Below are 23945 nucleotides of genomic sequence, written 5' to 3'. Positions count from 1 at the left end.
TATGACTCCTCTGACATGAAGCTCACTGTACTGGTTGGTATTAGTAGTTGCTGAAATGCTTCTTTATTATGGAAATTTTGGTGGCATGAACTTGAAAAATCTACAGAATTTAAAACCCAACTGCTGTGTTATCCCACTTAGAGAACATAAACATTTATTCTGAACTTTGGATATGACTATATGTGTCCATTGTTAGGAAGCTTATATTTAGTTTAGATTTTTCAAAATCATATTTGATTGGAGGATATTTAGTGTCAAACTGGTGCTAGTTCATAGTAAACAAGTTTTTCAAATTAGATAGAATTTTCTAAAATGTTCTCCAGTCTGTAACAGTGGATCATAAAGGGGAAGACGACTTCAGTCTTTATATTGTTAAGATTTGCTGTTTGCTGTTACAGAATACATTCAGGATAGATAAATGAACACATATTTTGGCATAAAATCCAAATTATCACAGGCACAGGTTTTACTCCTTCACAAGTGCTAGTATTCAGCTTTCTCCTCAATGTGAACAATTAGAAGTTTGGTATTGTGACTGGGTCATTTGGTGACACAACACATGCTCTTCTGTGCACAAATCTTCAGTCAGTTTGTGCCCACAATGCATTGCCCCCTTTCCAGTGAAGCATGACTCTGTATTTTGGCACAACACACTACCTCCAGAATGTTGTAGCGTGAACTGTCACAGAAGTCCCTCACACCAATCTCTGTGCCCATGTACCAGCCACTGAAGGGGCAGCCAGTGAACTCCAGACCACCGATCTCCAGCAGCATGTTGGAGACCGCTGGGAGGCCGTACCACTTCAGGTTCAGGTCATTGAACCACTCGTACCTGAGCAGAACAGAACAATGAGATAGCTCAATTCATTTTATTCCCTACTGAAGTCTGGTAAATATCCAACATTTGTAATATGCACAATTATGAGCATCTTTAGGAGCACAGGTACATACCACTGAGACATATCATGAAGAAAAACTGCTGCCAAAACAAACATTAACACAAAGAAACCCACTTTAACAGCTTTTCAGTGCTGAACGAAGCTGACAAGACCTCAATCTAAATCCCACCACTCACTCCTTGCACCCTCTAGGGGGACTGATAGCATTGCTTTCAGTGTATTATTTGCAGAGCTGGGTTTAATCTTGTGTAATGATGAGACACTGCTGGTGGTCGTGGCCTGTGCCAAGTTGCTGCCAGAGCTGAGGGCCAGTTGATGCAGGGTATGGAGATGCCAATTTTGGGGGAGTCTGGCAGGACGATCAGCCTGTCAAGGGATTCTGAAATGCTTTCTGTACCATGCAGTGATGTAGTGTCAGCTCTGTGTGCATGTGTGTTCGAAAGAGGGAAAACTAGTGTAGCAGTAATACTGATTATGGCTATTATATACAGCAGATTAATTCAATACTGCTGCTTTTCTGCAGTGGCTAAGAAAACTTTCCTTAAAAAGTCAAGTAAACACAAGAATAGAAAATAGGAGGAAACTTGAAACCACCAACTAACAAGCCCCATGGTTACCACAAAAGCAGGCATAGCAACAGATCAAGCATGGTTAGCTGTGCTTTCTGAGAATAATCAGCACAGTTGGACCTAATCAGACTTCTTGGCTTAAAAGTACCCCATTGTTTAAGAAGTGTTATTAAGAGATGTGTGAGTGGGTGGATGTCTTTTTGTGCAGCCCCCTCTGTTCTTGTTTTGTCTTATTCTATGTATTCTATGTATGCTTAAGTGAGAAGGCACAACTCACTTTGGGTGTGTGATCGGCACCTCCAGGATGAGGTCTTCAGGGATCTCAAACAGCTCAGGATCATTTCCATTGGCTTGCAGTAGGAGGGGCAGGACATCAAAACGACCCTTTGGAGCTTTCCACCCCAGCTGCATGCAGATCTAGATACCAAAAGCAAAACGTGAGTGCAAATAAGATACGTCTTCTTAGCCTTACCTAATGGGCTTAAAAATACAGGTCCTCTTATGTACCTCAGTAAATTCAACATTAGCAGGGTCTCCTAAGATCTGTCCATCAGGCTGTTTGTAGCCTGCATAACGAATCAGCTGAGTGTTCCACACCCGAAAGTCATGTTTGCCATCTGTCCTCTGAGGAAATATGGTGATGGCTGACCTGCGACAAACAAAGATAAAAAAAAAAAAAAATCATAATGTAAATACATGTTATTGCTTTTCCTGTAAAGCAGTGATTGTAATACAATTAGATACATAACCTGTGCCACCACAGTCATTTCTTAGATCATTAGCTTGTTGATCAGTGCACATACAGTACTGAAAGAAGCTGTTCAACAAAGCATTAGATGGTGAACAATATATGGATATTTAAGTGCATTAATCAATGAGGTTGCTAACAGATGGTGGATTTGTGCATGTAATCTGGCCAAAAGCCATTTTAAATTATATGAAAAGACTCATAGCAGGACCAAAGCTAAAGCTACCTTTGGTCTGTTCCACATTCCTGTGGTGTTTTAATGCCATGACTGGGGCAAAAGTGTTAATACTGCTAAGCTGGTTATAAGTCCCTGAGAAGGGACAGCAGCTGGTGTGAATCTGGGCCAGTTGTGCTAGTTGTCCACATCTGCAGGAAACATCCGCTAGGCTTGGAAAAAAAAAAATTTAGTAAAACCACTAGTCCAAATCTCTATTTAAAAAAAAAAAAAAGACAGAATATGCATAATTGACAGAATACACTGGTTTACAAGGAGAAAGCCTCAGAAAAGAAACTAGCTCAATTTCACAAGAATTGGGTCACTAATAAAGGAAAATTAAGTCCTGAGTGTTAATTGGCTCCATCTTCCAAGATACAGCTTTAGGTCTAAAGTGCATCAAAATAAAGATGGGGTGTGCAATTATGCTCCATAACTATTCTGCAAAATGTGATATAGCATTGAGAATGGTGCCACACCAATCATTATAAAGTTATCTTTTTATTGATACCAATAACGTAACTTTCTATTCATTTATTGGTTTTTCATGTAACATTTGTATGTTTTTTCATGAAAAACTGAGTCTGGGTGGGTTGGTCCAATTGCTGCGTAGCTTCCACCGCACTTTGTCGAGAAGTTAAGAGGCATCATGCTCATCAAACACCCTCCTCCCTTGTAGGCAAATATACTCGCCTGTGTGTAGATAATTATAAATCTTTATTTGGGAAATATCTTGAAAACTTTAGCAAACCAGCACCTTTATCACCTGTTTTCTAATTCATCTAATCAAAATATGTAAGAATTAGCACATTTTATCTTGTAGGTCAATAATTTCCCACAATTTGTAGACCAGTGATATTATTTAATTATAAATACCACACCAGAATTATTTAAATATGCTTTACAAATTTCCTTACAGCAATTCCATGATATTGGCACCATTTTCTAATCTGGCACACTTACTTAAGGAACTATATGTTTTAACTAATTGCATTTTAAATGCCTTACCACTGCATTATAGAGAGGTTTTAAGTCATTAATAATAACTAGATTTTCAAGTTGTGAACACTCACTTTAAATTTTGTAATATGTTAGAAAGGAGCTGCAGAAATCTGGACCAAAATACTTTTCTAACTTCTTAATGCTACAACTGCAAACTAGATTATGAAAATAAAAAAGACATGATGACAAATTAAAAGTGAGAAAACAGCAGAAAACACAATAAAAGGTAAATGAAAATATAAATCTGTATCATTATCAGTGAAGTGATAAAAAGAGCCAGTGGGATTTTTCTCAACCTGCCAACTCAGCATTTGTTTTGATTAATCACTTATAATCCATGAAATACAACTTATAAGTACTTAATAAATACTTGTTGACAGATTTTTACATAACATATCATTTGGGACCACTTAAAAACACCTAATCTAGTCTTGTGTTTTGCATAATTTTAGGGAGCCTCTCTTTTTTGTAATTGACAGGTGATTTTAAATAATAAAATCATCTCCAAACTATTGCAACATGTTGCAACAGTACCATATGTTTATTTATGTGTCCATGCTTATTTATGTTAAAGCGGGCCAGACAGAGAGAGCTGCAGCCAATACACTGTGCTGGTTCTCATCAACATGTGTATCCTAGCTGTCCTTCCCAAGGCGAGGCTAGGTATAGTAACGAATCAGAAGCTATCCATCATCCAAGAAGTAAACACGAGGTGTCACATGTGATTAGGACTTGGCAGAAAGTGAACAAGAGCTCTGCAGGTCTGACAAATGACTGCTTGTTAGTAAGGTCTGCCGCCTCACCAACAGGGCAATGATTGGTGCCGAGACACTGACAGATAGACAGGCAGCAGATAGTGTGAGATACAGCATTAGGACACAGAGCGCACACTGACAGATGGGACAGTGGGTCAAGTCGGGGTAGCCAGAGATGGAGAGGGGTGATGAGAAACATGTAGCGACAGATGGGGCGAGGAACAAGTGCAGTAGGAGGAACACAAGCAGAGCTGAACAAAGGGAAAGAACAGACAACAAAAGGAAACAAGACTTGGTACAGACTTGAGCTGTGTGTTTAATTTTTTACCTCAGGTTGCCTTTGTTAGTAGCATACTTGATGTGATTACAGATGTAGTTGTACATTCCATGAGCTGTTGTGCAGTCTCTAGCATCAAAAACCTGGTAAGCAAACATAAAAACAAGAGATCACAGTCTGGTTTATTCACTGCTTTTTTTTTTTGCAAGCAGATATATGACTGCAACACAAAAACAAGTAATTGTTACTAGTTCTCTGTGTGTTGGATAATACAGAAAATATATGAATGTTAAATGTTAAAGGAAATATTACCAAATAAATTATGTGCATTTAACGGCATGTAAACCAACATAGCATTAATAGCCAGATGGAATGATTTTAGACAAACTGTAAACTACCTGTAGTTTGGACCACTGGATCCTCCCAACACACCGGGCAGCATTCCTCCAGGCATGCTTTGCTCCATAAATCAGTTCAGTGTCTTTCAGCTGGTAGGTTCCTGAAGCTTCAATCTCCTTGGTCACCTCCTCCAGTCTGTCCACATGGGCCTTAGAGCCATACCTGCATGCAGGACAGGTGCACAATGACAAGTGAATAAGAAACATGCGTGCTTCTTAAAAAAATATATACTATGTATGAAAAAGAATATCCAAAAAAATCTTTCAAAGGTGTGTCCAAAACTAAAAAAAAAACAATTAAAATAAATAAATGAATGAAAAATAAATTCCCACAGTTCAGATTTTATGGTTATCTGTACACCTGTTTTTCCACAGGTGTAACTAAAATGACCAATAATTATAATTGTTTCATAAAATAAATAATTCTTATGTGTTACTGATGTCTTTCAAGGTATGCTAACTATAATATACTATTTCTCAATGAAAATATGAGGTGGGCTACCAGGCTAAGTAGCTAAACTAATAATATCACACTGATACCTTCAACTCTTGTCTTCTCAACATTTTCTATTTTAGTGTGTTTCAAAAAAATGTTATTTGGTCTCATACAGGCTGTACTTGCCTTTTGATGGAGGTGTAATACTGGTCTATGAAGTCAGTGGCCAGTGGAAGCAGCTCTTCTTTGGATCTGACCTCATCTGGTTTGTGAACGTGCTGGTTGGGTATCATCACAGAGCCAATGCACACATTTTCAGTGCAGATTGGCATCTGAAAAGACAAATAACATGGCAGACAAGGGCTTGTTTTTAGATTTCTGCTTGTTTTTTCTTCAGTGCAATGAGATGCTTGAAGAACCAGCTCATGGTAACATATGGTACATTTCTTTGGTAATATATGTGCAAATATCCACAAAATGTACTTCCCAGTCATAAGTAAGTAGCCATAAGTAACAGCAACAGAAGCTACCCTTGCATGACTACAAACCTTTGATTGTGCACATATCAAAGAAGTGTTAACTACTTTACCAAGAAATTTGAAACATCAAATGTAAAAACTTGGATGGAGAGCAGTCAGCAGTGCAAAGGGTAACTCACAACAAACCACATCCAAGTCTGTGTTGTGCTTGAACGGAAAATGAAAAGCAGCATGGTATCCCTTTAATTTACAACAGACAGAGTTATTGCATTACCATGTATATTTATTTATCTTAGATTAACCAGCTTGGTGTTGGTTCTGTCTGATATGAAACAGACCATGGAAATGCTTGAATCACACAAATTGAATAATTTTAAAGAAAAGAAAGCCCTTTCCCAGTCACATTGTTTAAAGTAGGTCCTTGTTCATCTTTTAACTTCAGCAAAGCATTATCACTACGCCCTCTTTCACACTGAGGAAAAAAAGGTGTTAATGCTGTCAGGATGCCAGTGAGAAATGTCCCAGTGGGTAAATATCTCTCCAGTATTTCCCCAGGATAAAACACAAAAGGGTGACAATCAGAAATAAATCAGAAAAACCAGCATTCCAGTATTCACAGCCTTAATAAAACATCCATCAGCACTAAAAGGTTTTCAAATATACCAATTTAATTTTCTCTTGTATCAATTACATCATAACATGTCCCACTTGACTCAAATAAAAAGGTCAGTTTTTTGTATATAAGGGATCACAACTGTTTTACAGTTTTTTTCATCATATTGCTCACACGGGGCTGGCATGGACGTTAATGAATGAGTAAGTCAGTGAGTCATGGATGATATCCTTTCATTAAGCAGAGACAGGACGACAGAAAGAGTGAGGAGGAAAGGCAGAAAACAAGAAAACAGAAGCAAAGGGAAAATTGCTCATCGCTGAGAGCAACCTTGTGTGGTCAGTTTAATATGATTAGAGCTGAAGTCAGCTGTCACTTTGGTTTGCCGTAAATGCCTTCACCAGCTCGGAGTGATCGAAGGAATGAGACAGAACATACAGCAGAAACGATAGCACAGACATGCAGCCAAGAAGGAAATATTACAAAGACCCCAGCGCTGCTAAAATTGGCTTGTTATACTGAACCACCCACTTGCACTGTCCAAACACTCAGGCGTGGACTGGCAGTTCGTCCAAAATAAACTTCCCTCCATGTCCCTTCCAATGTATCCAATGTATTTAATGCGATAAAAACAGAAGAGAAAAAAAATGTTGAACGAGAGAACAAACACAATATCATAGCCAGTCAAAACAAAGGAAAAATGGAAAGGAAGCTGACTTACAATATAAGAACAGACAGCCAAAAGATGTATAAAGGCATAATTCTAAAAAATAAATAAATAAATAAATGCTAAGAAAACATAACTGTCAACATGAGCGAAAAACAAAGATACAACAGGAAAACAAGGAGAGTAAGAGGTGATGAATTAAAAGTGGGAAATGGCTGGGGAGAGGAGTGAGTGTTAAAAATAAAACAAAGGAATCACTCGTGCTCCAGCACGTCCGCTCATCATACCGCTCTGGGCATTCATGCCAGCCAGCTGTCCTTTTCGAAAAAGACAGATCATTCTCAAATACAGCAGCGTCTGATATATAATAAATCTGAAGATGCCATTACAGGCCATTCATTGGGATGCACACAACAGCCTGTCCGATAAGTCACTAAAGTAATTAGGCTGCTGCTCACTGTTTACAAAAGGCTGCAGTGTTTTCGGGGGTGAATGCTTAAACAGTGGGGCTCACCTTGTGCTTGGTAGACTGGTGTGATAACTAAAGAGAAAAACTTAGTCTGCATGCTAAAATGGAAGAGAAAGGGTGGACAGAGCAGTTGATAGATGAAGGGAGATTAAAACTTATCACAGAAACACACTTTCTTAGCAAAGTCATTGCTGTGTGTCCGCTGTGTTACTTTTTTAAAACAAAGTTTTTGGAAAACATTAGGTTAGAAAGTAGGTCAGGTGCTACTACTCCTACATTTTGTTGGTCTTGTCATGTTACAGCTGCATAAACCCATTTATATCAGAGATCTTTGAATAAAAATACCAAAACTAACATGTTTGATTTCTCAGCCCCATTTCAGAAAAGGCAGATTTTAGGGCCACTTTCTGGCTACATAGTAAGGTGATGAATCACTAACAGTTCAAGGAAGCGCTCTCTAATGTATGACTAGTTAGTGAGAAGCAGAGAATAGGGACACCATGCTGTGCTATTATTCTTCAATCTACTTGACTTGCAAATTATGTGTTCTAAGTCTGCAGGCTAAATGTTTGTTCAGTCAACCGAGACACTATATTTGATGTTCATTAGTGCCCCTAAGATTCTGTTAAAGGCCTGGGTATTTGTCACCTTCGTTAGTTGACCTAACGTACGAAAGCTTTGCTCTTTGCTGTGACTTACTGTAGCCTACATGTCGATACATTAGCCTACATTAAGATGCTTCTGCCTGCCACATATGTATCTTGGTAATCAGACATTCAGAGTTACTCTTACAAATGTATTAAATCAGAACAACAGAAACCTTTTCAAGTTATAATGTCATTTCATTGTGACTGCTGCCATCTTTGGAAACTTGTAATCTTTCATTTTTGCTGACAGATGTCATAATGGTACGGGCTCATGGTCATTTCTGAAGGATTGCACTGCATCTTATCACCAAATGTTTTAAACACCTTTTAATTAATGGCAGGCCTCAAAATGTTCCTTGCTGAATCAACAAAAACTGATAATTATTGAGAAAATATCTAAACATTAATTATTCAATTAGTCAATATTTATTTATTTTTTCAAATATGATCAGTAAACCTTTTAAGTGTTTCATTTCCTAATTTATGAAGATTTTGCTCTTCTTCTGCAGCCCTAGAGTCAGCAGACAAACATAAGTGTTCTCAACAGAATCTTAAATAAAGTTATTTGGATTGCGGGGCTGTTGAGTGCATTAACATTTGTTGCAGGGTTCATGCTCTTAAATCAAGGGCTTTCAAGAGATTTTGTTGGGTGTATGTGGCCAGAAACAACAAATCCCATTCAGACAGACAATTAAATCTTTTCAATTTAGTGGAGGGTGTAAAGGCATGAAGAAACAATTGCTCCCAAGAGTCTTTATTCAGATTTCACACTGGCATAGAAACCCTGGTTCCAGGATGACTTGAATCATGACATCAAAAGCTTCCTCATCCTTTCCAGGATAGTCCCTGCAGCCGCAAATATAAAAGCTGCCAGCAGATTTCTTTATTCAGCCATTAATTGTACTGATTTCCATATACCTTACCTTGCTGGAGTTGTGGTGAAGTGTGTCACTGTAGATAGTACCAGTCTCCCAATTCTTGATTTTTATGAAGCGGGGGCATTTGGAGGGGCTGCCATTTTGTGTCTTAGTGGGGGAGGTCCTGCCCTGGGCTGGAGGCTAGAGGGAACACACAAACAAGTATATTTGGGTTATTACTTCATGTCTTTATCTTATGTCTGATTAATACATTCTGACATCTGAGCCACCTTTAGTGCAAGTTATTTATGACAGTAAGTCATGGGTCACCAACCCTGGTTCTCAAGGCCCACTGTCCTGCTTGTTTTCCAGATATCCCTGCCCTACCCACTACTGATTACCTGGATCAGGTGTGTTCAGCCAGTCAGAAACTGGAAGGGCAGAGATAGTTGAAAAACCAGCAGGACAGTGAGCCTTGAGGACCAGGGTTGGTGACCCCTGCTGTAAGTCATACTGAAGTAAGCAGAAGAGTGATGGAGCACTCACACTGTGGGAAGTGGACACTGATTTTTTAGATGATAACCTGAGAACTATCTGAAAACATCTTTAACAAGGCTTTCACAACCATAGTATGGCAACGGGTTTTCTCTCTGGACTCTTTCTTTGGGAAAAAATCAGTTTGCCATTTTGAATTAGACACTCTCACAGACTTTTGTACAGAAACTACTTGCAGTTTCTCACTGATCCACTTTATTTCCCACTCAAGAAAAAAGGCAATCAGCATTTAACAGCAGGTTGATGGCAAGCTAACTCTTAGCTCACTGGGATTTTCAGAACTGTAGCTATTGACTGATGAATGCCTGCAATTTAACACCAAAGTCAACTATAAGCGTTCCTAGAGGAAGCATTTCTGTTTGCCGAAGATCAGAGCAATCAATCCCACACCTTGGAAGCTCTTTCATCATCTCCTACAGCATTGTTAATCATACAGAGAGCAGCTCCTGAATAACAGTGACAATCATCATGCTCACCGGGAAGATGAATACCAACACTGTCACACTGGTTGAGTTTCATTGTCATTGCAAGTCCTTTCAAAGAGCAGAGAGGAATGAGGGGGTCTGAATTGAATTTGATTTTGCACACGCTGAGAGTAAAGAGCTGATAGTTCCCTTGTGTTCAGACTCTAACAGCAGTAACCCCCTACTGTGCGGCTCAGATGACACACTGTTATCACTGATGTTGTGGACAGGAAGAAAGCTCATTGTACCGTAAAGGGACTCTCAGTCAAACAGGCAAAGAAAATCGGATGTGGAGAATTAAGGTTTGTTGACATAAAAAACAGAGCAGTTATGTATTATGTGAGTTTTAGGATTGCCGGTCACTGACCGGAAGCTATAGCTTTGGCATTTACATTTAAGAAAGACACTTTTCTACTAATGTCAGATAGAGATTTCAAAAAAAGGCTGTTTTCATTAACCTGTAAATGTCAGTTTACCTTCTTTACTTTTACATGTGCACTGATCTTACATTTTAAATGTCAGAGTCACTGTGGAAGGATGAACATCTTTTGCCCATTAAAATATTTCTTGAGCTCGTCAGCTAATGAATGACTACTAAAATGAACCAAACAACATTACAGGTAAACTTTTTTGCAAGGGTCATAGATCAATAGCAATAAATGGAGATTGCCCATTGTAGTCCAATTGACCTTTGTTAAATATGGGTGTGACATTGTCCGGTAGTTCGGGGTCAAATCATCAGAGGGCACGTCGTGCCTTTGTCACAGATTATTTTGGGGGACCAGTTGGACAGAAATATTAGATTTCCCCTAGAAAAATGTAAAGGAAAACTTTAAGTGTAATCAACATTACAGGCTGGGACCTGACTCAGTAAATATTGGAACAAAGTGACTTCGGGCTATGTGTAATTTAAGAGTGTATTAAACAATGTGTTTGCTCTGATACTGTATGGTGAAATTGTTAGCATACCCAGCTGTCTGCAGAAGTACCTCAGGATTATTTATAAAGCCACTGAACACATAATTAACAAACTTCCTGGGTTTGTAGACGTCATCTTTTAAAAATGCCCCTTCCGTAACCACCACATCCAGCATTGAAACATACACAGTCAGCTGGTGTTCTCAACCACTTTTGGACCTAACAGGTTTATTGAGGAGCTAGTTCCTGCTTTTAAAATATGCCATCATTTCAGTCTGTAAAATTGACAGTTGTTGCCTGCATAGGATGTTTTTTTTTTTTTTGGCTGCCACTGTACATAGGTAGGATCCATTTTTAAAAATAAGTAAGAATTTCAAGTTTTAAACCTGCCACCATTAATACTGTAGAATAAAAACTATTAAACTAACACACAAACATTTGATTAGATTTTGTGCTTAATTTAAATCATGAATCAGGTGAAGATGCAATAGAAGAGAGAAGACATGGAGCTAGAAATGAAGCAAACAGAAGCTAATGTGATGAAGATAATCTCATCATGGGCTGTAATCACCAAAGTGTTTCTGGTAAATGCAGTTATGCAGGTTACTGCAGTTACTGATTCTCATCAATAAAAAGTTCTGATGCGAAAAAGGAGATGAGGATTAGACAGGAAGAGAGAAAAAGACTGACAGCCTGAGGAAAGGAAAAGTACATTATCCAGCCGATACTTAAGGTAGCAAGTAAATTTACGGCTTGACAATTATCACCTTATTCAGTGATGATTAACCTTATTTCTTTCAGGTGGTTTGTCCACAACTCATTAGCTGGTGGAATCTGAGAACATTTTGCTGCCTTTCCTTTGCAACAAGCTTATTAAACATAAAATTATGCAGGAGCAGAAGCTTAAGCTGAAGGCGCATGGACGGTCCTTCACCAAAGTGAGAAACCTAATTAACAGGCCATCAGCATGTCACTTTAAGTCCTTGTTACAGAAACACAACTTTTCTGAAACTACTTCACTTGACTTTTTTTTTTTTTTTTTTTACAAATAGTGTCTAACTTGAGTCTACTGAATTAAACACTTAGCGGTCAGCCATCAAAGTTAGCTTCAGTGTCTAGCACAACACCTGCAGGGGAACTTCCTGTTGCATGAGTCACAAGTGTAGAGACTCCTGAATACACAGCTTCATTGATTTTACTTCCCAAACATAATTTCTTACTCAGGTAAGCAGGCTTATTTAGTCAGCACACACACTCAAGAAAAACATATGGCTTCTTAGCACATCAGGCATATGTATCTTTTCTAACTACTGTCAGGCATGCATCATCCACATCCCATCTCCCATCCCCATCTCTTTCTGAACACACACATATTCTGACAGGCATGCACATTAATGCTGTCTGCTCTGCAGGTCTGAGGGGTTGGATCATTTCAAGAGGGGCCACATTTGACGGAGTGAGACAGATCAGCAGCTGCAAGCATTCATTAGGCCTCCTGGAATCATTTTGCCCCATCCGGTCCCATTGATGAGGCCTCTAGCAATGTCACAAGTGGGTGGATGACATGGACCATGTGCAGATTACGACACTATCCCTGTCACAGACACTCAGACTTGTGGCCAGACCTTCCTGTGTGGAAGGCATAAGCTGGATTTAATACTGCACCAGCTTGATTTAATGCCTAGGTGATGGGATCTTAAGTAAAAGCTTTATTGCTATGTGCAAAGAAGCAACACAGATGTTCATGCTCAGTTTTTGAAAGCATGGGATGGGCCAATAGATGTACATGCATTATACAGCTGAAGAGATTAAAGTGGACAGGATCTTTAACTTACTGATTTAGCAGAGTATGGCTGCAGAAATATATGCTAATGATTATAAGATTTCTCTTGAAGATTAATTTGTAAAGGTTGAGAATTTGTCTTATTTTACCTTGTCAGTGTCAGCGTTGTGCACCACCGGTATGTTTTCCTGCATTCTGTCATTATCTGATGCCAGCTGGGGAGACGTGTCATTTCCCACACCAAGGTCCCTAGAAGTCATACACAAATTTCTGTCAGGTGTGTGAGCTCACATCTGGTGGAACACTAGTTTATCATGTTACTTTAAAATATTTGTCAGAACATTAGGTGATGTTAAAAACTGACAACCATGACACACTTTTTATAGTGGTCTGTTTTTACCTTCTCCATATTTGGCATTCCTCCAGCAAAATGAAAAAAATCTCAGGTATTGATTAACCTATATACCTTGGTGTGATACAGTAATTGGTCCGAACCAACACATCAGGATTCACGGGGGAGATTTTAAAAAAAAATTGAGTCATAGCTTCACATGTTTTCAAAATATATTACATTATGTTCTCAAATTTTACAGAGCAAAGTAAAATTGATGAATAATTGAAGAAACAACTTACAGTAACTGTTGATGTTAATTTATGTAATGCTTGGTGTTTCATGGTTCCCCCCTTTCATGTGTTTTCTGTCTGACCAGAAAGGTCATCCCAGCATATTCATTGTTCATGGGTGGAAGGAAGTTCATGGAGGTGAGAGCTACACCATTTTGTCCTGTCCAATGTGTTTACGTCTCAGATAATGTTTCTGTCATGGACATTAAATTTGAATGAATAAAACCCTTAGACCCTTAGTGTCTTTTGTCCCTTTGCTTGGTTTGTCCCTGACACACATATACACATGCAAACATGCACAGACAGTAAACAAGTCTATTTTAATAAACATAAACATGTACACCCTCTAAAATGCTGTTAAATGAATCACAATTTCTAAAGGGTCTGCACACCCACATACATGTTTTTTTCTGCTCAGGACTTAGTGGGTGTCTAGACAGAGCTTGGCTGACATCTATCAGGCTCTCCTGTATTAAATTTTAGCAGCTGTTGCTGTGCTACAGTGGTTACAACTTGCTCCTATGTGTAGGCCAGTCTCAGAAATTTCTCACCACAGCTCTGTGAGAACCTCATTCTGAGAAGTGGGAGAAAACCACAAAAACTTAAAATAAAGATGAATGACAAGGTGCGGACAGGGAGTTAAAAGCTCATTTCAAAAGGTATACTGATATTCCGTCTGCGAATTTCAGTAACTTTAGCCCCACCTTGATTGTGTCGATTCTTTTCGAATAAATAGAATGATGCCACTCTGAGCTGTAGCTGTCCTGAAAGACTAAATGAAAGTGGGGAGGGGAGAGCCCTGGGCCGCTGCTGTGGTAAACCACACAAGACATGAATAAATACGGCAAACTCATTGGTGTGTGATTTCCAGTTTCCTCCTTGAAAACACCCACACACAAATTGCCTCCCACTGTCTTTCACACCCCGCACCCATATCTTTCTCATGAGCACGTGTCCATGCTACTGGTAAGTCCTCAGAGGCATCCCTTTTCTCTTTCTCACTCCCTGTCATATTGTATCTCTTTATTAAGGCATTTTGTAAAAAGCATATTTATCCCCACAATTCAGAGGTGGAGCTCCCACATGCAGAAACAAGAGGAGCTGCATGTGTCATTTGTCATTAGCTCTGACTTTGAGATAGAGCATCATCAGCCTCATGCTGAATTGTAAATTTGTAACCACTTCTGCTCTGAAAACAAGCTATCAGTTATAATGTGCCATTCTATTCCAGGGAAATTGTCATCAAAAAATAATTTGAAATATGTTACTGCACAAATGCACCCCGGAAAAAAAGATTTTATTGGCTATTCTCATCACAACAACCTTTCCTGTTAGGTTCCATTTCTAATACTTCAGAAAGCCATCTTCCAAAACTAACAAAGAAGAAAAAATTACATTAGCTGATTCACTCCTGGTGCTGACCAAATGTCAGCATGTTTTAGGTTGTCCATAAGCTTAAAACCCAATTTCTGCACACAGGCAGCCACATTAAGAAACCCATTTTAGCAAGATTTTCTTGTTCCTGTTTTTTTTTTCCTAAGCACACCGCCCTACAAAGCAATGAATCACTCAAAGTGTATTTATGAAAGAGAGGAGGATGTGCACGGACTGGTCAAGAATGAGATATTGATTGAAGGAGACTGTAGCCCCATTTGATTTCAATTGGATGTGGGAATACAATAGCAGATAACTGAAACACCAATCAACAATACACTGCACAGACCATTTAGAAAGCATCAGAGATAGAATATTGGTTCAGACTATATCAAACCTTTAAAATGGTCCAGATTGAATGCACAGTAGAAACTAAAAACAATAAAAGTTCAACATTTCTGAGTCTTTCTCAAAAAATGTTAAAAGTAGAATGAAGTTCATATACAAAACAGTTACTAATTTCACATGTCACAACTATTTACTTTCTGTGACACTACTGCACCTGACCTCAAATACCCAGAAGAGACTGTCTGGAAGAAGTTTTGCTCACCTGCAAGTTGAAAAAGAATGGTCTAATGACAAGTGTGATGAGTCTTCGGTTGCACTATGCAAATTGGGGTCTAGTATGTCACATTAATATACTAATAGACATAAATACTAATGAAGGAAACATACCTGGCTCTACTAAAGTATTGATATATGGACAATAGCAGAATGTCCTCACATTAATGCAGATTACAATGACATTCTGATATATGCTAATGCTTTCCAGGAAACTTACTGTGGTTTTACTAGTCTCAGAACAAACAAATAGGATAGCTATAATAAACCAACTCAGAAAGTTTCATTTAAACTATGGTAAACTGTGAATGACAGAAGTTTACAGGGACCTACTTAAAGCAATTATTATAGTCATTTAAGAATGGCAACTGAAATGGTCATGACAAATGTTGTCATCTTAATTGAGGTTTGCTAGAGACCAGTGTGCAGACATTATTTACTTGGAACTGTACACTGAGTCATATTAGCTGAGTGACAGCCTGTCTGTAACAACTAATGAAACACAGCTGGTCAGGTAGTTTAGGGACTGTAGCCTGGCAAAGTGAGTGGGGAGCCTTTCTTTCAATTAAAGAACCAGGTGCAAGCTCTTGTATTAGCCAATAGCCACATTGTTGGAGTCCTTGACTTAAATCCTGGCTCTAATTCTACCTGGGCTCTAACGCCAACATACACTGTGGAGCAGAACAAGCAGAAAGACACTTTAAGTAAGGGATTAGGAAGGTAGTATCACATCACATATTACCCAGACACTTGAATCTCTGCATCCCGTTTTTCTGCATTCCGTTGGCCTTCTCCATTGATTTCTTTTTTGCTGTTTTTGATGAGGCGCAGCACTGGTTCAATCTCCTTCAGCAGCTCATTATTCTCCTCCATCCCATTGCACAAGAGCGCTCCACGGGCCCCGTCCCTCATCAGCAGAGGGTCCTGGGCCTGCATGCCTCCCCTCTGCAGAAGAGACTGGGTGATAGGTGGGGAGGACAGGTTCTCAATGGCCCTAAGCTGGGGCTCCTTGACCTGCTGCTGCTGCCCAGGTGTGAATGGACTGAGAGGAGAGTAGTTCTCATAGGACTTTGAGGCTGGAAAGGCAGGTCGTGTGACCCTCACTGTGCGCTGGCGGCCATCTCCAGACAGGGTGGTCTCCAGGTGTGTGGTGAAACCTTCAGGCCCACGAAGGATCAGTACAGCATGGCTTTCAGGTGACACATTCTTCAGTGTCTCCAGCGCACGTTCATAGGACAGGTCCACCAGGGGCTTGTTGTTGACAGCCAAGACAATGTCGCCCACCTGCACCAGGCCACACTCCTCTGCTGCACCACCACGGATGAGGTCTGACACAATGACAGGCGGCTTGGACACCCTCTGCTTCACCAGAAAGCCCAGACCACCAATCTTCCTCTTGAAAAGACGTACTGAGATGATGTTGGGCTGCAGCTGGCACACTGTGGGCTCTGAATCCTGCATGGTGCCCGTGTGTACGTGTGTGTGTGTGCTTTTATGTGAGTGTATGTTTGTCTGTATGTCCCCAGGGATGTTTCTGAAAAGCAAAAAACAGAGAAGGAGGTAGGGAAATAGATTTCTATTAGTTTTACAGGAAAGTGCCTTCACAGCATCATTTGTTTACAATGTGTTGATATAACATCAGTCAAATATATGTAATTAAAGCAGAGAATACTACATAGATCATTAAGTCCTATTGAGCTAGAGATGCAAAATGTCATCATAGGCATGAAAAATCTTTAATCAGGTGGACAGACCACCTCGTGCCTCTGTGATGCTTGTTTTGCAACACTGGATAAATTCAGTACAGCAATAATGTTTTAGAGGCAAATATTGGCTTAGCTAGAGTAAATGAAACTTCAGGTTTTGGAAGAGCGGTATTTACTGAGCCACTGTGAGGGAAGAAAATAAGTATTTAATAAGTATTACTGTAGTATAAGTAGTATAAGTACTGAGTGCAATTTGTGATACTTCCATTTGCAGCTACTTTATACTTGTATTCCACTTCATTCACATAAAAACATTGAATTCTGCAAAATGATTCACTTTAGGTTGGATAGTTTTAGTATATTTGTTTTTGTTTTTTTTGTATTTTACATGCTATTTATTTATTTAAATGATGTGAATGTTTGTGCAAAACTAGTTTTCTCTATTTCCAAGAAAGAGGAGAAAAAAAGTTATTTTCCTGCAAATTTAAGTTGCAACAAATTGTCTGCAGAGACAATAACCTTTGAAATCACTATTTACGCGGTGTTGAAATACTGCATTGCCTGTGATTATTGCAGCTACGCTAAAGAAAACAAAAACAAAAAACTGTCATACAAGTAATATTTGCACGCCTTTGTTTAATCACCACAGCTCAAGTTTTGAGCGCAAGCAAAGTACAAAACAAAGACGATCCCTCCGTCCCGGAGTCCTGTTACTTCACCCTGTGCTTCACTGTCCCTGCACCTAAAATCAACTTTAAGAGCAACAAGACGCGCTGTGGCCAGATTCTACACTAATGCATGTTCTCCCACTGACATGAAGGTACAACAAGCAAGTTGCTTTTTATTGAATGGCTGCATGTGGCTTCGTCTGAAAGGTAAAGCACAGGTTAAAAAAACACAGGTCAAGATGCTTTCTGTGCGTGCAGCACGACCAGGCACGCGGCGTGTCAGGGATAATTCAGCACCAAGGTCAGCGCTCCGCCTGTGCCGCAGGTCCACCGGTGTTTGTCTCTTTTTTAACTCTTCTGATGAAATGCGATATAAAACAAGCTTCTCCTGAGAGAAATTCATATATTACTGACCACGAGCACAAAATCCAAGTCCACATCCACTGATACGACGCGTCGTCACACATTCACAGTCAGGTCCGCAGTTCATGGCTTTAGGAAAAAGTGGCGTACGATCATAAATATAGACTCAGTTGTCTTGGGGCACAGGAATAACTGATATGTGCGGCCCTTTAATCCGCACAGTGTGAGGCTGCACCCTACTAAGATTAAAGATGACCAATATCGGATGTGAATATTGATGGAGATGTGCAATGAATATGAAGCTCTTTTTTTAAAGAAGGCTGCAATGTGTGGCTTGTAGGATGACTCTATACTGTTTAATATTAACCACAGCTAAAGCAAACATAGATGAATTATTGCCCTTATACCATTTTATATCAAATACAATTTTACAGAACCTATGTAGGTTCTCAGATATCAAATAAAAAGAATACATAATTATCTACAGTCAGAATTCCGGTTTGAAACTATTTGTTGGCTGTTCATTCATTTGTAGTTAATTGGCATTTGCTGATTTGTTGCCGTGGTAACATTTTCCTCTTATGTAAAGTTTTGACTACTTTCCCCATGTATGTATAGAGACTGTAGTTTGCATTTAAACCACTGGTTTCTTTTCAAGCTGGCTGGGCTTCATAAATGGAGTAGCCTATAGTCTGTGCGTCCTTCATTTGGGAATTTGGAAGGTACGCGCGCAAACATAACGTGGGGGTGAAAATCAAACAGTAACTTCATCTGACCGTGCTTCAGACAAGCAGCTGGTTTTATGTCTCATATAGTCATCACTCAACATGTAACAGCAGCAAAAAACAAAACGAACTATTTTTGGGGCCACAGGTTTCAATTCTGAATCAGCAGCACGGAAACAAAAGCAGTGTGACACATTTCCTCAATAACTCCCTGAGTGAAAGAAGAATTTCGTTTCCCTCTGACTCCTGTTGTCAAGAGAAGAGACAGCACATACGCAGCCACTGAAGTGCGTGTTTCTACAAGAGCACAGCAAGTAGCAGCCTTTAAAAATACATAACCTACATTTACAACAAAATACGAAGAAATCTCAATGATATTTGAATCTTATTAACAACGTCTCCCTGCACAGTAAAGAGTCTTTGGGACTTAAACATGTAGGGACAAGTAAACAAAATGTGTAGTTTGGTTTCACTGTGCACTGCTCTTCTCCTTTGCATCAGTACAATCGGCAAAAATGCACAGGAGCGTGAAATTAATTGTCATTTCCCTGTGCAACAAGTTATGTCGATTCTTTTCGGTAAAAAAATAAACGAACAGCATCAATAAGGTTACAAACGACCAAGAGACAGAGATGTTCCTGTTTTAGCTACAGGTTAGCACATTATTCAGGAACGCTCCATCCATTCACAGGAACTGCTCTTGCCACATTCTCATCCTCCAGCGGAATGCGCAGTCTAATTTCCCACGGAGACAATAGAAACACTAAAAGGAGCACAGTGGCTTAAAACGGAGAACAACTCACCCTGAAAACAAAGTCACTGTCGCAAAGACCTGCTGCAGCGAAGTTGGTCTAAAACTCCTGCGCTCCCGCGTCTCTCCCTCAGCAGCGGCTGCACAGCTCTTCCACAGACGCGCTCTGCCTCTCTAGAGACGAGGCATGCTTGCGCCTCTCCCTGCACCGGGGCGCCTTATAAAGACAGAGCAACGGGAGGCACGGTGACGAGGTGGGAGAGAGCCGTGCGCGGGCATTTAAATCAACTGTAGGAGGGTTTGGTTTTTGTCGGCTAAGCGTCACCACTCTCCGCACATCACACTCCCCCTGGAGTCCACTATAGCCTTCAGATGAAAGGCGAGGTTAAGGAAAAGGTGCGGCGCTGCTAAAACACGTTTGCTTATGATTTTGATCTTCTTGAAGTTGCAGTAAAGTCCGATTCACCGTGGAGGATAAAGCCCCGAGCAGTGATCTCAACAGAAAAGACAGACGAGCAGAAGTTTTTTACTGTAAATTCATTTCGGGGGTTAAAAACATCTACTTTGCTTGTTTTCCACTTAACACCCCTTCAAATCAACTCAGATCATACACAAAGTGAAAACACATGCCTTGGCATTATGACAAGACTCATTCATTAGTTTTGTTTCAAATACATTAAAAAACAAACATGAGAGCTGCTGAACATAAACGGCAACAAGTAAATAAAAGCCGTAGCCCACTGTATATAACGGGAAGACAGAACCAGCTGATCCTTCAAAACAAGTAGCCTCTGTAGCTTCAAATGGGAGGAGGAAAACAGGACACAGCTCTTTAAGTCGCCTTTGTCCTATTGTATACAGGCAGCAGGAGACTTGACAATGGTAACAGCAATGAAAAGGCTGGGAACTGAACTTTAAGTTAACAAAAACAATGACTACAAGAAATACTAAAATCAGCGATTAAAATGAAATTACTCACCTTTCGTGTTTTTTTTTTTTTTTTTTTTTACAAAACCTTAATATCAAATGTAGCTTCTGCAAAGTTGTGTTTGAGGTTAAGCAGAGAAGCAATGGAGCTTCATAAAGAGGCAATAATAACATGGTGACCAGCTTTTCTGAGAACTTTTCTGAGAGCTGTCACTGTAGCTGACAGATTCTAAAATCTACCTGCCACAGGTTTTTTACCAACTGTTTTTTTTTTTTATTTGAGCTGCAGTGTGTAAATTATGAAAAATAACATAAGACCTAGCACATTTACGCATGATTACATACTGTAGGTTATTAAGCCATTTTATTTCATAAGGTAAATATTTAAACTCTTGAGGAAAATACCTACATTTGCTCTCTCTGTCACACACACACTCACTAGTGAACCGTGAGCTGATAGAAGCTTCACTCGATGAGTTGAGCAGATGAAACTAAAACATTTCTCCCTGTATCATCATCCCCACTCCCACTGTAGTAGTAGTTGCCCAAAGGCCCTTGTGGAAGGTCGCTATCACTGGTGCCATGACCAAGTGCTGAAGGCGGTGGCAGAAAGCATAGTTGGCACCATCCGCTTCAGTAAACACCATCCAGCCCCAAAGTGGAGAACTGCCTTTGTCAAAGCTGCAGAGGAACCATAGACAGCAGGGTGGAAGGTCAGGTCTCCTCCACACAGCTTCTGACTGGCAGCTGCATGCCAATCTAGGGAAGCAGCTGAAGTTCCTTCAGTACGTTGCCAGAACATCACTTCGGCCAGACATAATCACTTCTGAGGCAATGAATCAGCTACTTATGCTGGAACTCCCAGTGCCCTGGGAGGAGCAAATGGAAGAAGCGAACAACAGAAAATGCGCAAAGTACCAGGAGCTGGTGGAGAAGTGTCGGGAAGGGGGCTGGAAGACCCACTATGAGGTGAGCTACAGAGGCTTTGCTGGACGCTCTTTGCAAATTCCTCAAGCAACTGGGCCTCACAGAACTGGCTAAGAAGAGGGCCATCCAATCCATGAGTGAAGCTGCAAAGAAGGCCTAAAGGTGGCTGTGGATTAAGAGGGTTGATCCCCGGGAGTGTTTGCTGCTGGGACTCAAGCTGGGGTCTGATCAACCCTGGCTGGGTCACCTGGGTGAGGGTGTCTGATATTGAAAGACCAGAAAAACACAACAAACCCAGGTTACATCACTGTGCATCTAGAAGATGCATCTTGCACATTGGATTAGACCAACTGGTGACTCTAAATTGCTCATAGGTGTGAACGTGAGTGTGAACGTTTGTCTGTCTCTATGTGACAACCCTGTTAATAGACGATGGCAATCTGTCCAGGGTGTACCACACCTCTTGCCCAGTGTCAGCTGGGATTAGCTCCAGATGAATGGATGGATAGTCTCAACCATGAAACTATTAGATATTTTACTGGCATCACAAGAGTGTTGACAACATAGCGAACAGAACATTGTCTGGTTTGTCTCCTCATAAATTAACAATAAATCTGTGGATTTGTTTCTCTAGTTATGTGAAAAAAGACAGAGGTGGTAATTAAAGGTTTTGGTGTTGTGAAGTGAAAGGTGGTTAAAAACAAATGCTGGTTTTGCTAGTGGCCCAGTCGTCACCAGGTAACTGCAACACACCTGATAAGAGTTAGGTCAGAAATGTTTTGGATTCATGTCATCTTTTCTCTACAGTTTGATTTCAGAAACACAAGAAGTGTCTTAGATTTGAGCAGAAGACTGATTTTGAAACTGGGTGCATTTCTGCTCAGGTGGACAAGCACAAGGGGCTGACTGGTTTTATCTAACTGATGTGTTTTTGGGGTTGTTCTTTGTGGTTGCTTTGGGTCACCACCAACGTATTTCACGGCTGTGCATGAAGCAGCAATGTTACATGTCCAGGCTATGTCACAGATGTCAACAAACTGACTATTTTCTTCATTAATCTACTAATCACTTTGTCACAAAATGTCTGAAAGTAGAAGAAAATGTTCATTGTATTGTCCAAGAGGACATCTTCAAATGTCTCATTTGGCCTTATGACGAATATTTTCACTGTACTATCATGTAAAATGAAGTAAATGAGCAAGGAGAGAATATTTGATGTGAAGTGATTAATCAATAATGTAAAAAACCTGCAGATTTATGTTCTGTCAGCTGCAGAGTCAGATAACTGGTTCATCTCAAATGTCTGAAACAATGTTCTCAATAAATGCTAGAAAAGACGTCAACTTGGATCACCTGTGACGCACTGGTGATTGTAAAATACAACAAAACCAAAACAAACCTTGAACTTGTTGAAGCTCAACAAGGTTTTTCAGTTCAACAAATGTTTTTGTCTCTTTCTCTTTTAACTTCATTTAATATCAGTACATGGAGGGTTGTTAAGTAATTTATGCCATTTGTGTCATTTCTTGGTGAAGTGTGTGTCATACCTACCGTTATCACCTGGGTATCTTGATACTGAATAATCTGTAACCACAGTGCTGTGTACGTTTCTCTGTGACTTGTTCCGCTGGACTTCTCAGTAGCCTGCAGCAGTTTGTACTTTCTAATGCGCATTTGTGAACTCAGGTTTTTGCAGTCACCCTGGGGTCAAAAATCATTTTTCCAAAGCAAAATCAACATTTACATTTAGTGTTTGCTTCAGGATCTTTTCTTGTTTAAACTTATTTTTAAAAAATGGTACATAGAGGGTTGTTTGCATTGTTTCTTTTGTAGACATGGGTAGTTTCATAGTTTCAGTTACATAAATCAAAAATAAACACAGGAGGAGCTACAGTATTCATAAGAACCTAATAATAATTAAGACTACTCCTTACAGATTTGGATTACTAAATATCAGGTCTCTCTCATCTAAATATCTGTTAGTAAATTATTTTATAAGTGACTTACTCTGGCTCACTGAAATCTGGCTGCAGCAGGGAGAAAATGTCAGTCTAAATGAATCAACTAGCCCCCAGTCATATTAATTGTGATGCTCCTTGAAGCACAGGCTGAGGTGGAGGAGTAGCAGCAATCTTCCACTCAGGCTTATTAAAAAACCCTCGACCTGTACATAGCTCATGTCAGAGCGTCACTCTTAGCCTCTCACATCTAAACTGTAAAACAAAACAAAAAACAATTCTTAATGTATATCTTGAGTGCTGGAAGACTTCAGATGTTGAAAATATTATCCTTAACACCACATTTAATTCAGTATTAAAATCAAATGGTTTATCTCAATGTAAACCCACTTACTGTTCTGACATATGGCATTGAGACTGAACACTTAAAAGTATTTCCCACAAGAGCCTGTTTTGTCTGACCATTCTTTAATAACTTGAATTTAGAATAATGGATCACACATCATTTGGGAGAAAATTCCACCACAGCAGTGAACGAACAGCAGCCACCT

At 39.8% G+C, this 23945-nt stretch overlaps 1 protein-coding gene across 1 annotated transcript in view; it reads right to left on the bottom strand.

Moving 5' to 3' along the window:
• nos1 (nitric oxide synthase 1 (neuronal)) overlaps positions 1-16833 on the bottom strand; it is a 31263-nt gene extending 14430 nt beyond the window's left edge. The window contains exons 1-9 of the mRNA XM_026321919.1: positions 16112-16833; positions 12900-12999; positions 9097-9231; positions 5485-5630; positions 4863-5025; positions 4516-4607; positions 1976-2117; positions 1746-1885; positions 658-832 (exon numbers count right to left, since the gene is read on the bottom strand). Coding sequence (XP_026177704.1) covers positions 658-832; positions 1746-1885; positions 1976-2117; positions 4516-4607; positions 4863-5025; positions 5485-5630; positions 9097-9231; positions 12900-12999; positions 16112-16830 — 1812 coding nt within the window. The 5' untranslated portion in view covers positions 16831-16833. The remainder of the gene's footprint in view (positions 1-657; positions 833-1745; positions 1886-1975; positions 2118-4515; positions 4608-4862; positions 5026-5484; positions 5631-9096; positions 9232-12899; positions 13000-16111) is intronic.
• Between the last annotated feature and the right edge of the window lie 7112 nt (positions 16834-23945).

Source organism: Mastacembelus armatus, chromosome 9, assembly GCF_900324485.2.
Source record: "Mastacembelus armatus chromosome 9, fMasArm1.2, whole genome shotgun sequence".
Taxonomy (NCBI): Eukaryota; Metazoa; Chordata; class Actinopteri; order Synbranchiformes; family Mastacembelidae; genus Mastacembelus; species Mastacembelus armatus.
This window is presented reverse-complemented; position numbering and strand designations above follow the sequence as displayed.